The following is a 16,856-nucleotide window of genomic DNA, read 5'->3' on the forward strand; positions in this document are numbered from 1 at the left end:
CCAGCTTCAGTTCAACACGACGCAGCCGTGATCCGGCGCCAAGACCTAACTGCAACGCCAGACAAAGAACCACCGACCTCGATGAGCTTCTCGACGGCCACGCAGTTACCGCCTTAGTGCACACAGGGGCTGATTAATCCGTCATGAGTGGACACATCGCCGCCCAGTTGAAGAAGGTTAAGACTGCATGGGAAGGCCCTCAAATTCGCACCGCAGGAGGACACCTCATCACGCCGACTGGAATCTGCACGGCAAGAATAACCATTCATGACCGAACTTACCCTGCCACTTTCGTTATCCTCCAACAGTGTTCACGAGACGTCATTCTCGGTATGGACTTCCTGAACCAACACGGCGCAATCATCGACCTGAAGTCACAGTCAATAACGTTGTCGGAAGATAAAGCGATACCGCCGGAGAGCCCTCGTAGTCACCACGCCTTGAGTGTGCTCGAAGATCAAGTGAGCATCCCGCCTCACCCCAGCATTGTTATTTTGGTCGGCACCGAAACACCCGCTGACGTAGAAGGCGCCATCGAAGGCGACCAACGTCTACTGCTCGACCGTGAAATTTGCGTCGCAAGAGGGATCGCTCGACTCCATGGAGGGCAAGTGGAAGTTATGCTAACCAACTTCAGCCGGGAATTCAAGTACATCAACAAGGGCACGACGATCGCGTACATTGAGGAAATTCTAGAAACTAGCCGTGCCTTTGTCCTCTCGGATTCAGCCGCATCTACCCCGATGAGCATTGCCCCCGAAGCAGACTTCGACGTGAATCCAAGTCTTCCTATGAGTAAGCAGCAACAGATCAGAAGCCTTCTCTGACGATACAAAGACTGCTTTTCGACGTCATCGCGGATTAGACAAACACCAGTTGCAAAGCATCGCATAATAACCGAAGAGAGCGCTCGACCACTCCGCCAGAGCCCTCACCGAGTTTCGACGCGAGAACGTGAAGCTATTAGGCGGCAAGTCGACGAAATGCTGCGCGACGACATCATCCAGCCGTCGAAAAGCCCGTGGGCCTCTCCTGTAGTCCTGGTAAAGAAAAAGGACGGAACCCTACGCTTCTGCGTCGATTATCGTCGACTGAACAAGATCACGAAGAAGGATGTGTACCCTTTTCCACGCATAGACGATGCATTTGATCGGCTCTGCAAGGCTAAATACTTCTCGTCGATGGACCTCAAGTCTAGCTACTGGCAAATAGAAGTCGACGAGAGAGATCGCGAAAAGACTGCCTTCATCACGCCAGACGGCCTCTGCGAGTTCAAGGTCATGCCATTCGGACTGTGCTCGGCGCCTGCAACGTTTCAGCGCGTCATGGACACGGTGTTAGCCTAACTGAAGAGGCAGACGTGCCTTGTCTACCTGGATGACGTCGTTGTATTCGCCGGAAACTTCGACGATCACCTTAGGCGGCTTGCGACGGTGTTAGAAGCCATCAAGTCATCAGGGCTCACTCTGAAGCCGGAAAAGTGCCGCTCCGCCTACGATGAGCTTTTGTTCCTAGGCCACGTGATCAGCAAATCAGGAGTACGCCCCGACCCACAGAAGACAGCTGCCATCGCAAAGTTCCCGCAGCCAACCGACAAGAAGGCAGTGCGCTGATTCCTTGTCATGCGTGCCTACTATAGGCGCTTTGTCAAGGACTTTTCACGCATCGCGGAGCCACTAACACGTCTAACCAAATGTGATGTCGCGTTCAAGTGGGAAACGCCGCAGGCCAAGGCATTTCAAGAACTCAAACGACGCATGCAGTCGCCGCCGGTACTTGCACACTTCGACGAGGACGCCGATACCGAAATCCACACTGACGCCAGTAGCCTAGTCCTAGGTGCCGTCCTAGTCCAGAGGAAAGAAGGATTTGACAGGGTGATATCGTATGCTAGCCGGTCGCTGTCAAAAGCGGAAAGCAACTATTCTACGACTGGAAAGGAATGCCTCGCCATCATTTGGGCTACAGTTAATTCCGCCCTTACCTCTATGGCAGGCCATTCAAAGTCGTCAGTGACCATCACGCATTGTGTTGGCTACCTAACTTAAAGGACCCTTCAGGACGGCTGGCGCGGTGGGGCCTCAGACTACAAGAATATGACGTCACGGTAATATACAAGTCCGGAAGAAAACACTCCGACGCCGACTGCTTATCGCGCGCCCCCATCGATCCCCCGCCGCAAGACGCGAGGACGATGGCGCCTTCCTTGGGATAATAAGCGCGGAAGACTTCACTAAACAGCAACGAGCCGACCCGGAGCTAAAAGGCCTCATCGAGTATTCGAAAGGGTACACCGACGTTGTCCCTAGGGCATTTAGGCGCGGATTGTCTTCGTTCACGCTACAAAACAACTTGCTCGTGAAGAACTTGTTGCCAGTCCGCACCAGCTGCCTTCTTGTTGTTCCGTGAGCGCTGCTTCCAGAAGTACTCCACGCCCTAAATGACGATCCAACGGCTGGGTAACTTCGATTTTCCCGGATGCTGTCGAGGATACAGGAAAGGTATCAATGGCCGTGTCTGACCGCCTATGTCGCCCGTTACGCCAAGACATGCCGAGACGGTCAGCGACTCAAGATATCACCGACAAGGCCAGCAGGATTACTACAGCCAATCGAACCTCCTCGCCGACCATTCCAGCAGATTGGGATGGATTTGTAGGGGCCGTTTCCGATATCAACATCCGGTAATAAGTGGATCGTCATGGCGACGGACAATCTCACCCGTTTTGCTGAAACTAAAGCTCTACCAAAAGGCAGCGCAGCCTAAGTGGCGAAATTTTTCGTGGAGAACATCCTGCTGCGACATGGTGCCCCAGAAGTCCTCATCACCGACAGAGGAACGGCTTTTACAGCAGAGCTCATGCAAGCCATTCTGCAATACAGCCAGACAAGTCACAGGAGGACAACTGCCTACCATCCGCAGACGAATGGTCTTACGGAGAGCCTGAATAAAACCCTCGCCGACATGCTAGCAATGTACGTCGACGTCGAGCACAAGACCTGAGATGCGGTCCTGCCGTACGTAACATTCGCTTACAACACGGCGGTGCAAGAAACAACACAGATCACGCCATTCAAGCTAGTGTACGGCAGGAACCCGACGACGCTCGACGCCATGCTGCCGCACGTCTCTGACGAGGAGAATCTTGACGTCGCTGCCTATCTCCAGTGCGCCGAAGAAGCCCGACAGCTCGCCCGCCTGCGGATCAAAAACCAGCAGAGGACCGACAGCCGACACTACAACCTCCGACGACGCTTCGTCGAGTACCAGCCCGGCGACCGCGTTTGGGTATGGACCCCTATACGCCGACGAGGACTGAGCGAGAAGCTTTTGCGTCGCTATTTCGGACCGTACAAGATCATCCGACGTATTGGCGCGCTCGACTATGAGGTCGTGCCAGACGGCATTTCGCCATCACAGCGGCGCCGCTCACGACCTGAAATAGTCCACGTTGTGCGACTCAAGCCGTACTACCAGCGTTAATGAACTTTGGGGCTTCGCGTAACTGATTTTTGGACTTTATTTCTTTTCGTTGTTTTGTTACATATGGTTAATAAGTGTCCTTTTGTGTTTCGCTCTCTTATATTTGTAGCATCGGGACGATGCTTTTTAAGAGGGGGGTATTGACACGTATACTTATCTTTATCGGGCAACCACGTTTCGCAGCCTAACAAATGTAATCGCACAGCGTGGGACACGCCTGTATGTATCCGAAGTTTCTGGAACGTTATCCATGCTTCTATCCGCTGTCTGTTGTCGCCAAATGTTATGTTATCTGATTTCATCATCTGACGCGAATGGTGTAGAACTTTGCGGAACGCACGCGGGTCCGAACGATTAGTCCAGCACATTCGATGACTGCTCTATAAAAGCCGACGCGCTTGACCCGCTGATGAGTTTTTCGACGATCGCCGAGTGTGTTCGCCGCTATCGTTGTGCTATAAGTGTAGCCTGTTTTGTGGGCACAGGTTCGCCCAATAAAAGTTAGTTTTCTCGTTCACAGTATTGCTACTGTGTTATTCAACGTCACCACCACGTGACAATATTGTTGGAACAGAACACACGTGCCAGGACAGATGCACATGGATAAATGAGAATGTAGGGAGCGATAACCAATCTCGCGCAGGAAAGTAGAGCGTCATCGTGTATGATATCGCCAAGTTCAGCATGGGAGCATCAATTACTCCTTGAAAGCAGCAAATAAGAGCCCACCCTAAAATACTACCTTTTGAACAAGAAATAATACCTGCTTAGATGTCTTCTTGAATGACAAGAATGGCGGAGCACGCAGCCGCATGCTCGAGATGCTGTGCGGAGGGCATGTGCAGAAATGGGCGAAAGAAAGGTGTCACGATATTTGGAACGGAACAGCAGAGCTTTTTGTGAATTGCAGAGACGGCTGCCCCTGCGTGAATGAGAGCAGGCGTAGGGATACGTTCGACAGCGACTTCAATACGTGGGGCGGCGAATAACGAGGGCTCGGGCTTTGCGTCAACAATGGACTTTTTTCCTGGGGCACTGCGCTATTAATTTTCGTGTCAGTGGTGCAGGCAAGCCGATGTATAGAGGATAGTGAGCGACGATGGGGAGAAGGAATCAGTGGTCGAGAGCTCGTCGAAGGTGAGGGTGGTTTGGGAAGTTGCTGTCTGAAGCGTAAGGCAACGGATGGCTGTAGACAAGCGCAAGTGCGTCGTCATGTGAAGGCAGTACTGACGTGCGACATTTCCAGGTAGACAACACAAATAACAGATGGGCCACTTCTCCTAGATGCGCCAGTGACTGATGACTTGAGATCATGGTCGTGTGCTTGAAAAAGTACGACGGAGGACGTGTGTGGCCGTGATCGCACTACGGCTTCGGGATAGGTAAGCGGAGGCGGAGACGGGAACATCCGCGGTAGTGGTCACAGCACGGTTTCGGCGTATGCTGGCGGAGCCACGACTGGAAGCGTCCAGTCGGCTGGAAACCTTTCAGACATCTGCTCTTGTATTATGTGCCGTAGCATGATTGAGTGAAGAGATTGGCTCCTGCGTCCAGAATATCAGGGACAGCTGGCGAGAAATTTGCTCACGTAAGAAAACATTCTACTGGGAGATCAGAAAGGGGGTGTGCAGAGTAAAAGTCAAGTTGGACAGCAGCTCTTCTGGCACGGAAGGGCGACGGGTGAACAAGCCTTGTTGGCAGAGTTCATCATAGCTACGAAACATGTCAATAACTCCTGAGAACGCTTCGTAGGCTTTTCGAAAGCACAGTTAGGAAGGCGCCCTTTTCAATTTCCTGGCCTATATGTTTGATCGTGTCCACATCAGTCACTGCGGCATCGATGCGCTTGCTCAGGTCTACGTTATTCTTCTGATAACTAATGAAGGTCACCCCGCGCTACTTTGCTCAAGACAGCGGATGATGCTCCGCACTAAGCTCGCGAATCGCACCACGGCCGAAGACATCGGTGAACTTCTTCTTGAATGCAGTCCGGTGTGGATGGTAATTCATTGTTTCAAAATACGTCAGCGACTCTTTTCTAGAAAAACAATCATATTTGTAAATTTGGCGTTGCCATCCAACTTCTCGTGGAGACTCATTCGGTCGTCACATGATGACTACCTGTGTGCTACATTGTAGAAATAAGAGCCCCTAAATAAAGCGAAGTGACTCTGACGGAGCGTGCCATAAAATACGATGGGGCGGTGTGATGGTAATGTCATACTCATTTTCGTACTCGTCATGTTGATATGTAGCTTCCAGCTGCGCAAGTCCCGTTTTAGGGAAAGCCATGCATTCTCCAGCAAATATATCAAAGGTTCACAGGTCACGTCGTCGGCGCGAACAAACAACCGGGGCAACGCGACAGCCTTGGTTTATTCTAAAACAGTCTCCAGTTCGGGCCTCTTGCGATCTGAGGCCTCTTGCGGGCCACTGATGCGAATTCGGAGCATGAATCTTCTTCTCTGAGTGGGTATCTTCCCCGCTAGGACTCGAAAATTTTCAATATCAAAGCTTATGTGGGAGGTGGCACGAAAAGACACCGCGACTGCTCATATCCAGCGTGCTAGCGTGGTCCATTCTCGCGCTACATGCACGTGAGCCCTCTTCTTCTTCACCACTCTGGAGGAAATAATAACGCCCCTAGAGCGTCCTCCGCCCTTGTAGTGCGAAACACGATAGAAATGTGTGCAACAAGGCGCCCGTATGCAGAGAAGAGAGACTAAAGCACTATGCACTTGAATGGCAATGCCTACACTTCGTTCCAGACATAGCAGTCAACACTGTGGAGGCTAGAGAGACTTCATGCAGTGGCTTCATTCTCACTCGGATATAGTTCGATCCTTTTTGACCGCAAATGCGTGCAACTGTTTTTTTTATATATAGGCTGCGCAAGAAGTGTGTGTATTGAATGACACAAGTTCTTATTCTGAGAAGCAAACATTCTGTTATATACCGCTGCGAAAGCGTTGTTTTAAAGCATCTTTATCTTGTTTTCTTGCTTTTTGGGTGTGTTTTTTTATTTGCCATCCGTCGCGTAGTGAATCATGTGCATGCTCGCGCGAGCGAACGCTGCTGGCACGCCACGAAGTATGAACGGGACGTGCGAGGTTAATGTTTCTTGGCCGAACATCTTGCATAGCTTCCACAGCGTTGACTGCTATGTATGGAGCGGAGTAAAGCGTCCAGTAAGAAGTCCAAGTAAAGCCAGTTTCGGCCAACGGCACACATAAGAAGGTGGTCGTGACTGAGAGTATCTAGACACAGGCCACATTGTATTCCCCATTGAGGGCGTCGTCTTGCGCTGTCGAAGCATGCGCGCCGAATGCAGTGCAGCTCGACAAGCAGAGTTGAAACGTATTGCGTGGTACTTGCGCGTGCTGAGAGTTCATGCCGTTGAGGGAATTAACGCTGACTACGGTGTCCTCGAACGGCGTGCAATGGTGGCAGTGACGGGAAACAGCGAATGTCGATGTGCCTTATTGCCCTTGCTGATTCATGCTGCATCAAGATTTCAGGTGCGGACACGGTTCAGCAGGACGGTCAATTGTGAGGACCAGCAAGGCCTTGGTTCCGAGATGGCGTTGCAGTCATTGCGGTGGCTTATCGTCCGCTGCATAATTTGCCAGGGGCTCGGTCAGAGTTGGAACGGAAAGCATATGCTGTCGATGTTGGTGTTGCCGGGTTCACACAATCCGAGAGCAATGTATTAGGCAGCGCCGGCAGCGTGGGTAGTGAGAGAGGCGAAGCAACAATGATGCCGTAGGCCGAAACCACGACCTGCCACGGGTTCTCGTAGATTGCCGAGCCTCCTAGAAGTTTAAGCTCCGTAAGAAGACCGTCTAGCAGCTCGCGACTTGCGTGTAGATAGCGCAAATATTGGCCACTCACGTTGACGTAGAAGTCATTCTTGAGCTGAAGACCCCAATTGGCAGACCTGCTCCTGCAAAGCTTGGGTAAACCACTGAAGGAATCCGCGGAAGGTGCGAGCACAGAACATCAGAAGGCTCTACTTCTGCTGTTTTCGGTGAAATCTCGAATGCCGACAGCGTCACGGTTGCGATGGTCGCTGAAGGCATTGCCAAGCTTTTGCTTGTCGCGTCGCCGTGCCTGCGAGAGTGAAATTTGCGCCTAGTGGAGCCGGTGGGCGAGCCTCTGACTCGGTGATGAGTGAGGTGCCCGCAAACGTAAAGCTAATGGTTTGCGGGAATGTCCAAGGAAGGAGAGTGGCGGGCCGTAGAGTAGCCGAAAGCACTTGCGTTTGTCCAAGTGAATTCATTGGAAAGAGTCGTCGCGCAGCTGCCTTCAAAAACAGGGAGGAGGCTAACGGACCGAGTAGATGTTTGATGCTGGGGCTGGCGAGTGCTGACGATCGGCATGGGTGGATGCAGGCTATGTGGGGCGATAAAACGCGGAATAACGCGACGGTTCAAATGGCGTTACAGTATAACGCTCGAGGTAGTGTATTGAGCAAGGATGGCTGCACGCAAGTCTTCGTAGAAGTCGGGACCATGGAGTGGTAGGCGGAGCTTGGAACGCAGCTGGAGCCTGCAACCTTGTTAATGCGGAAGTGGCTGTCCAGTTGTGTGAACCAAGTGTCCGACATGTCGATGCAGACTTTCTGGACACTCTAATAATGCTTGACACCTGCCAGACCCCATGAGGTCACATCACTCTTGCCTTGAGAGAGTCGGCGCATTACCGGTGACATGGCTGGTCGTTATCGCCCGGATCACCACTTTGTGGGAGGAGGAGTGAAGACGTAACCGCTAAACCCACGGCTTGTTCAGGCCGGCCAGCCATGGTGCCACCAGGTCTCGGGAGTGGCAGACACCGTGGTCGCTCAAGTGAAGCGCGCTAGTATGCTCTCTTTTCGTGCTACATGTACGTGAGCAGTCTTCTTGTCTAGTGGCTCTGGAGGCGATAGTTGTGCTGATACACTTTGTTCCAGGTGTTTCTTTTGACCTCTCGAAAGCTTTCGATAAAGTTAGCCATCAGGCTCGTCTCCAGAAACTTCATCACTGTCGTATAACACGTAGTGTCCACTCTTTATGTAATCTTATCTACATTGGCGAATACAGTATGTAGAAAGTAACAGGCTCACAACTTCTCTGAAGCTGGTTAATGTACTTGAGGGAAGTATGTTATGTCCATTTTGTTTATTTTATATGTCAATAAACGTGTTACCACTGATGAGTCAGTGAAGTACGTCATTTACACTGACCATAAAAATTCCTTTTTGTCTCGTCTCTGAACTGTTGAGTTCGCAAATCATATCATCATACATTTACATTTCTGTTATTTCTGGTCTATGCAAAACTATGTACAACAGAATGTCAGTAATGCAAGAGCAGTAATAAACAATCCGCGTCACAAAGTGCTTACCAGGCAGTTGCTATTTATCAATAACGCACCAGTGGAACACGTTCAGTGCTTCAAAACTAGCGGCATCTACTTTTCTACAGTTGTGTCACCGCCACTGGCCCAGCAGAGGGAAAGGCACTGACGCGCCCACACGCACCCTAAGGTACTGTCGGCGTCTTCCTTGGGGAAGGGGAAAAGGAACGAATGCATGCACGAAGTTTAATCATGCCGTTCGCTGGACGGAGACAGTACTGCAGACCCTAGCCAGACATCAGTGCTCAGCGTGCGCCATGGGGGAAAGAGAACAGAATGCGCGCACAAACGCTAGCGTGTTCTCGCCGTTACTGCTTCCTAGGCGATTGTCTAACGGTTGTAAGTGCTCAGCCTGCTTGAAATTTCCAGGCTATCATTGATGCTTTGGTAGCATAACATAAATTGTTCAACACATGACTCAGTCGTAACAGACTGGACCACCGGGGGAGGAAGATGCCGATGGGAAGGGCACTACATCCTCTGTCCGCAGGGATTGCACGGGTAGTCGTAGCCTAAGGTTGGTGTCCAACAGAGCTCGCGTCTGGTAGAAGGTCGGCGAATTTCTCCCTACCGGTGTTTCATTCCACATTGAGAACACAGCTAATGCCTTGTGAGGTGAAGCGGCTATCTCTGGCTCACAGTAGGCGTCAGTGGGAACCACATCGAAAACGCCGCCACTTAGCGGGCAAGCAAGAGATACATTCTCACCAAGCTCCACAAGGCTTATGTTCCCGTTTCTGTGTCACTATTGTATATGAATATAATACAGCAGCACTAAGATCTCTCTCATGTATTAGTCTACTGTAGAACACATACAAAAGAGAAGCATAACTGAAAAAAAAACTCATGCAGGAATGAAAACGCCCAGAGTTGATATCCTCAGAGCTCATTCCTGCGTTAGAGGGTATGACTTATGCCATCGGCGTTGCTGTTTTAATTCCACTTGTTTTAACGTACCTGCAAAGAATGCTGCTGCAAAGCAAGAATCCAGTGTAGGAGAAGGCCATTTTTTGGATGCCGTTGTTTGCAGCCAAGTGAGAGAGCAATGCTTCGTCTCAATGGGGAACTTTGAGCCAGCAAGGTAGGAAGACAGTTTCTTAAGAGCCCTTACAATACACACGCATTTTTTCTCGGCGGCGCTGTACGCCTGTTCGCAACTGGTCCACTTATGACTTGCATAGAGAACCAGGTGCTCTTCCTATCCCTCATCGTTTTCTTTAAGTACAACACCCATGCCTCGTACGCTACCATCACACTGAACTTCGAACTACTTAGTGGAGTCCGGCGATCTGAATACTGGTTAACTTGTAATTGAGCCCTTGAGGAAACCAAAAGCACTTTCTTTTTTTTTCGTCCATGATGACCTCTTGGGGTTCTGTTTCTCAGAGGGCAGCGGTTAGAGTACTTGTCAATTCCGAGTACTTTGCAATGTACCTCTGATAGTTGCCTGGGAAACCTCAGAACGAGCCAATGTCGGTCTTCATGTACGGCTGCGGAAAATCCTGTCTCACGACCCCCTTCACGCCGGCGGTGACGGCTCCGTCCGATCACATGTTCAAGGTGGATTGCCTCTGCCTGCACCAGGTGGCATTCTGCTCCGCGTAGGCGCACCAGTACAGCCCGCATATGTTGCATCTGCTCAGGCCATGACGCGTAAAATGGCACACTGTCGTCTAAATATGGCAAAGCGAACTCTTCCTGCCCCTGCAGCACTCTGGCCATAAGGCTCGGAAAACAGCACGGCGCGTTCTTTAAGCAAAAGCTCAATCATTTGGGGCGAAAAGTACCCAATGGTGAAATGAATTTACCGTATATCCTAGCCTGCTCTGTGACGGGAGCCTGCCAGTAAGCTGTGACTATATCTAGGGTGGAATTGAATGGAACGCTGCTAGCTCTCTGGAAGCGCTCTTAAATGTTGGGAATTGGGCAGATTACATCCTATGTGATCGAATTTAGCTTGTGCTAACCGACGCGAAGACGCTGATCTTTTCCAGATACTTCAACTAAGATCAAAGGCAAGGTGTAGTAGCCTCACAAGCCTCTATCATTCCCAGTATCAACATTTTCTTCACTTTTGCCTCCATAATGTCGTACTGACTCGATGATACGGGGTAGACCTTACACCACGCTAATGGTGAGGACGGTATTTCGACGTCATGCAGAAGCACAGATTCCCTGCCTGGATTGTCCACAAAAATATTCCGATATAATTGCAGGAGGTTTTGCCCCTCATTTGACTGGTCAGGTGCCAACTGCGCTTTAGAAACCAGATTGTTAATTACTTCATCAGCGGCATCTCCGTTCGTCGCTGAAACAAACTCTGGAAACTCCACTGGTATCTATTGAGCTACGTTTAGCAAAACGCCCACAACTGCTTCCCATTATCTGTATGGCTTGAGCAGGTTACGAAGGTAAATTTGCTCTACCAGCCGGTACTCCTGTAGGTGGTATCTGATGGTTTTTGAACAACCTAGGCTAGGCCTTACCATTGTACATAAATTTGGGTTTTCTGTGATGTTCTTAGAATTATCACTTTATCGCCCACCAAAAACTGACGCAATCTGGCTGTGCGATCATAGCAGATCTTCGCTCACTGCTGGGCCTTAGATATCACATCGCTTGATGATTGCCGAGCTCTTTTCATACCTTCAAGTAGCTTAAGGACTTATTTTAGCCTTCCCACCATTCTCGAGTCGTGCAGAGCGCAGGCCACAGTGCGAATGTCAAGACTGTCAAATGTTGAAATGCCTCTTTTACCTTTCAAGCCATTCTAGTAGGTATCCAGCTGGCACTGTTCAAATCACCAAACTCAAGCCCGGCCAATCTAATGCCACCTCCCAGTACCAGTTCTGTTCTTTCTTGCAACACTATTTCTGATACTGGGGCACCATTTTGGGTGTTATGCTGTCTTTACTGCCGGATAAGCTATCTGTTGAAATTTACTTCAGTCTCTGCATTATATTACATGCTGCGTGTTAAACAACATTCTGATGACGCATATGTGAAAGTGCACACAGCCACGGCTTACCATGCGGATGCCGTAAAACTTATCTTGTGTAAGGTCATCCAAGACGTCCGAGGTTAGTACGGTTGGTGGCACCATGCGGCAGGTATTGAAGGTGATATCGGGTTCATGATGGTGCACAACAAGAACAAAAATATCCACCGGCACATTCCTGCACAAAGACATAGACGATCAGTATGCGGCCAGGTTCATTAGGTGCATTAGGCTAATCATCCGTTTTTTGCACTTTAGTTTTTTTTTCCTTCCATGATGGCTTTGTGGTAAAGCGTGCTGCTTCTGTTGCACAAAGTCTCGTCAGACACATTCCAGTGTGTCTTGCAATGCTAGGCTAGTTCTGAGAGTACCGCGCAGAATAACAAGCGAAATTATTTCTTAATTCCCACTCTTACAGACTTTAAGCCAATACATCGCTACGACACATAAAATCCCAAGACATATCACACTCGCTGCATTTGAATTCATCTATTAACCCTCGAGGCCGAAGAATGTGCAAGGCTAGCATAAGCACTGTCAATACCTTTATAATATTGTGACACTCAGAATTATATAGACGCCATTGAGACTACTACAAAGGCAGCTTCAATGAAGCTGCAGTACCCTGGGTAACTATCTTGATACACCAAGCACGAGCTCACACGCACTGGAGCATGCTTACATTATTCGTGGTGGCACCCATGGCGTGAGTATGACTTTTTTATCAGGCAGAAAGAATGGTTAGAATGGCTTCCATTAAATACCATTTGAATGCAGCATGACTAAATCAAAATCCAGTGATAATAAATTTAGTATACGTGGGAGGACGTGAGAACGTACTTAACTACCATCACAGCCCGTCATCATGTCAGAAACTGACTAGTGGCTAAAAACCACTAATGACGCTGATCACCTTATGAACGCTATGAACTCTGAATTGTAAAGATATGTGAAATATCTTCCATGAAGTATCATTTTCAGTTAAAGATGGCGTTAGCAATAACCGAAGTCAAAATCTTTATATCGCCTTGACATCTGCAACAGCCATTCAGCCATAGTTCTCATTTAAAATGGGCCATGCCTCGTGCCATGTGGGGAAGGTATGAGGCAGAACTAATCTCAAAATGATGTAACTTTCATTTATTGCATTTAGCATTGAATCAATACAGTGAGAAGACGTATTGCCACCATCGAAACTAATTTTGTATGAGGCGCAAACTGCAGCGAAATTTATCTTTTTGGGCGACTTTATCATTTGTGGCGCAGCCTGCCAATGCGTCGGATTGCTGTCTTTGAGGAACCCTCGTGATGTTGGTTCAGTATCGCCTAGCATCGGAGAAATCTTGAGGGACATTTTTCGTTATTGCAGAGCACCACATTCCCAGTGATGCATGCCTAATTACCCTAGCTGGCGTCAGAGACGTTTATTGAAGAGCGTCACACACCTACTGGCACATACCCAGTGATCCAACTTGGCGTCAACGAGGTTCGTTAAAGACCAGCAGAGACCGAGCGGAACATATGCAGTGCACCACATCAGCGCGAAAGATTTTCTTCGAACCATGTCGCCGACCTGGTGGTGGTGGTAACAACTTTATTGAGACTCTGCTCAGTTATGACCTGGCAGGCCCGAGTCGTAGAATGGCCCCTCACGAGGAGCGACCCTTCCGGCCCAGGCAACGAGTGCTTTTTGTACTTTTTCATCCGGCGTTCTGAGCAGCTATTCCCACGTCTGCTGTGAGGGAGCTGGCAGAAGGGACCTGGGAGGGGGTAAGCCCTCGCACCCCCAAAGAATGTGATTTTGGGTAGCCAATGTTTGATTTGTGCAATTTTGACATATTGAGTTCTATTGCCCGTTGGTAATTATGGCTCGCCAATGTGGGCTGGGGAACGATTTAGTTTGGATTCGACGCAGGATCGAGGCTTGCGCTCGCGTGAGGCTTGCGTTTGGGGGCGGGTAGATTCGCCTTTTTTGCTTGTAATAGTTTGTTATTTCGTAGTATGTCGTCGGTGCCTCATCCATGGGATCCGAGTCTGTGGGGCACATCTCCCGGTTGACTAAACCTCGGCCTACCCAGTGTGCCTCCTCATTCCCTTGATTCCCCGAATGGGCAGGGACGCATACGAGTTCAACAGTGTTTTCATTATTGAAGTCCCGTAGGACTCGCGCTGCACAGACGCCTATGCTGCCTCTCGAAAAGTTGACTATTGCCCGTTTGGAGCCGCTTATGATAGCTTGCACGGAGGGATTCAATTCAATTCAATTCAATTCACTTTATTTCAACACCACAATGTTGAGGACCGCGAACAAAAAGCCATTTATGGCCAAAGCCATGGCAAAAGCCTTTTATGGATGGCCAAAGCAATGGCAGTCTCTTCCGCTTCCATGGTGGACGCTTTTTTTATGGTCGCGCCATTGAGGATACTTCCCTCTCCGGTCACGACGCTCACTACGTAAGTTTGGTGATTTTGCTTTGCTGTATCGACATAAGCGGTATGCTGGCTGCTTCGGTACCTTTCTTGAGGGGACTTGGCTCTGGCAGACCGCCTCTTGTCGTGTCTCCCAGAGAGCATGTTCATGGGTAACGGTTTTATAACCAAACGGCTTTTGACCGCACCGAGTAATGTTGTTCTTCCTGCTGAATTCATAACGGGATTCAGCCCGAGTTTACTTAGAATAACCCTGCCAGTTGCGGTGCGGGAGAATCGTTCACGTTGGGCCGTTTATGGGCCTCCACGAGTTCATCTAGGGTATTGTATATAACTAGCTCAAGTAATCGTTCAGTGTTGCCATACCTCGGGAGACCAAGGGCAGCTTTATGAGCTGTGCGAATGACGCTGTTAACCTTTTCCTTGTCAGAAAGGCGTAGGTGGTAGTAAGGGAAGGAATACACGACGCGACTGATCAGGAAAGCCTGCGTCAAATGGCAGATATCAGCCTCTTTCATACCACGGTGTCGTGTGGCTACTCGTCTGATTAGGCCACATATCTGGCGGGCTGTCGTCCGTAATCGGACAATCGCCTCAGAATTATGGGTGTAATGTTGAATTAACATGCCCAGGACTCTTATAGTCAGTACGGGTGGAACTGGGCCGTCTTCCATACTGACTCATATAGGGGAGGTGGCGTCCGTTTCGGTGCCGTGTTTGGTTGATTTATCACGGATGACGAGAAGCTCTGATTTTGTCGGCGAGCACGCTAGACCATTTTGTCGCACAAAATTTGGTACGGTATCCGCGGCCGCGTGTAATGCTTCCGTGATTTCTCCATCGGAACCGCTATTTGTCCAGATGGTGATATCATCGGCATAGATGGAGTTTTTGATATGCGGGATCCTTCGCAGTAATGGAGGCAGGTTTCGCATGGTCACATTGAAAAGGAAGGGGGAGAGGACCGCACCCCGAGGGGTGCCCCTTGTACCTAATTGAAATTGTCCGCTTTTAATGTCCCCAAAATGTATTTCTGCAGTGCGGTCCTTGAGAAAGCTTGTAATATAGCTCTAAGTGCGCTTCCCAACATTCATTTGGGCTACATTTGTGAGTATTGAAGCATGTGACACATTGTCGAACGCTTTACTCACATCCAGCCCTAGAATTCCACGGGTGGCTCTTATAGGACCCGGATGTAGGATATCTTGCTGAATTCGCCACATAATGTCTTGAGTGGATAGACCTAATTCCCGCAACTACCGTGACCAATGCTGGTGTGAAAGATTCGTTTAAGAGCCGCATGCATATGCACATTGCCACATTTTCTGTGACCCAAGTTGGTCCAGTAGTTGGTTTCGTACCCTGTTACCTCAGCACAGCAGCCGAATGCGCTACCCTTTCGACCCCTGACAACCCTGTAACCCAGTTAAGCAGCAGAACTGTGAAATACAAGCATATACAGTAAAAACAGAGACATCGTCTCCTCAAAGTGCATGACTATCCTAAGAATGTTACTTTATGACGACACATTCGGAGAACAGCTTAAGATACTGTAACATCTCAGCTAAATTTTACAGTGAAGCTGTAGTGCCTCAGGGTTCGTGCATTTTTGTTCTGCGTCAACAAACTGTAGGCCATTTCTGGTGATAGGGCACCAAGGGTCCAAGCGCAAGGGCACATACGCCTGTGGACTCTGGGTAGTGGGCTCCGGAACCTGTAACGTGCCCTTCGACTGCACTCTTCGTGAAGTCCTGCTTAACGTTCCCCGTATAAGCGGTACGTTCTCGCTTTGTCCCAGACTACCGAATATAAGCGTTCTTTCAGGCCAGATTACGCGTGAAAAAACGCGGCCGACCTGCTGCTCACCGCGGTATACGACCAATGAGCAAACACAGCGTTCGTACGCAGCCCTGCAAATTTGGCACCCAAAAAGCGCGCAGAAGCATTGAGAGAGCGTAACAAAGCGAAAGGTGCTAGTAGTTAAGAGAGAGAAGCTGTGAGGAAGAAAGAAAAACGAAAGGCAAAAGAAGAGAGCGAATAGACAGAAAGAAGTCGTCCCCCTTGCGCATGACTTTGATGGCGCAGGAGGAGGAAAGACTGCGCCGGCCGGGAATGAGCAACACATAGCGTGAGCCGGCGAACAAGGCGATTATTTTCGGTGGTAATTATTGTGATAACTTTACCAGCGACATTATGCGACTGTGTGCGCGTTGTATACGCATCTGGACGCGTCGATGAACGTTCTCAGAGATGTAAGTGATGTTCAATTCCGGCGATGTTTCCGGGAATTGTAAGGAGCCAGTGACGACGTTTCGTGGGAGTGCCACCACAGGCCGACAATCAGCAGTGGTGAGCCTCCATGTGCGCCCGATCATCGGGTTATGGTGTGTTTGCTGTAAAGCTGCAAACCACTGTTGACTCGTTAGGTTGATGTTTTCTTACCATACTACGAAATCTTAATTTCAGCCATTGCACTGTTATAGGCCAGCAGATAACGAATCTCGGTGATTAAACATCTGAATGTGTAGTACTAATGCGGATACGCGCA

The 16,856-nt window shown here is 49.5% G+C and overlaps 1 protein-coding gene across 2 annotated transcripts in view; it reads right to left on the bottom strand.

Annotated features, from left to right (window-relative positions):
- Positions 1-16,856, bottom strand: part of LOC139057937 (uncharacterized) — a 119,161-nt gene that overhangs the window by 27,076 nt on the left and 75,229 nt on the right. For both annotated transcript variants that reach the window (XM_070536743.1, XM_070536744.1), the window contains exon 12: positions 11,909-12,056. In XM_070536743.1, the coding sequence (XP_070392844.1) occupies positions 11,909-12,056 (148 nt within the window). The remainder of the gene's footprint in view (positions 1-11,908; positions 12,057-16,856) is intronic.

The sequence above is a fragment of the Dermacentor albipictus genome, chromosome 3, assembly GCF_038994185.2.
Source record: "Dermacentor albipictus isolate Rhodes 1998 colony chromosome 3, USDA_Dalb.pri_finalv2, whole genome shotgun sequence".
Classification (NCBI taxonomy): Eukaryota; Metazoa; Arthropoda; class Arachnida; order Ixodida; family Ixodidae; genus Dermacentor; species Dermacentor albipictus.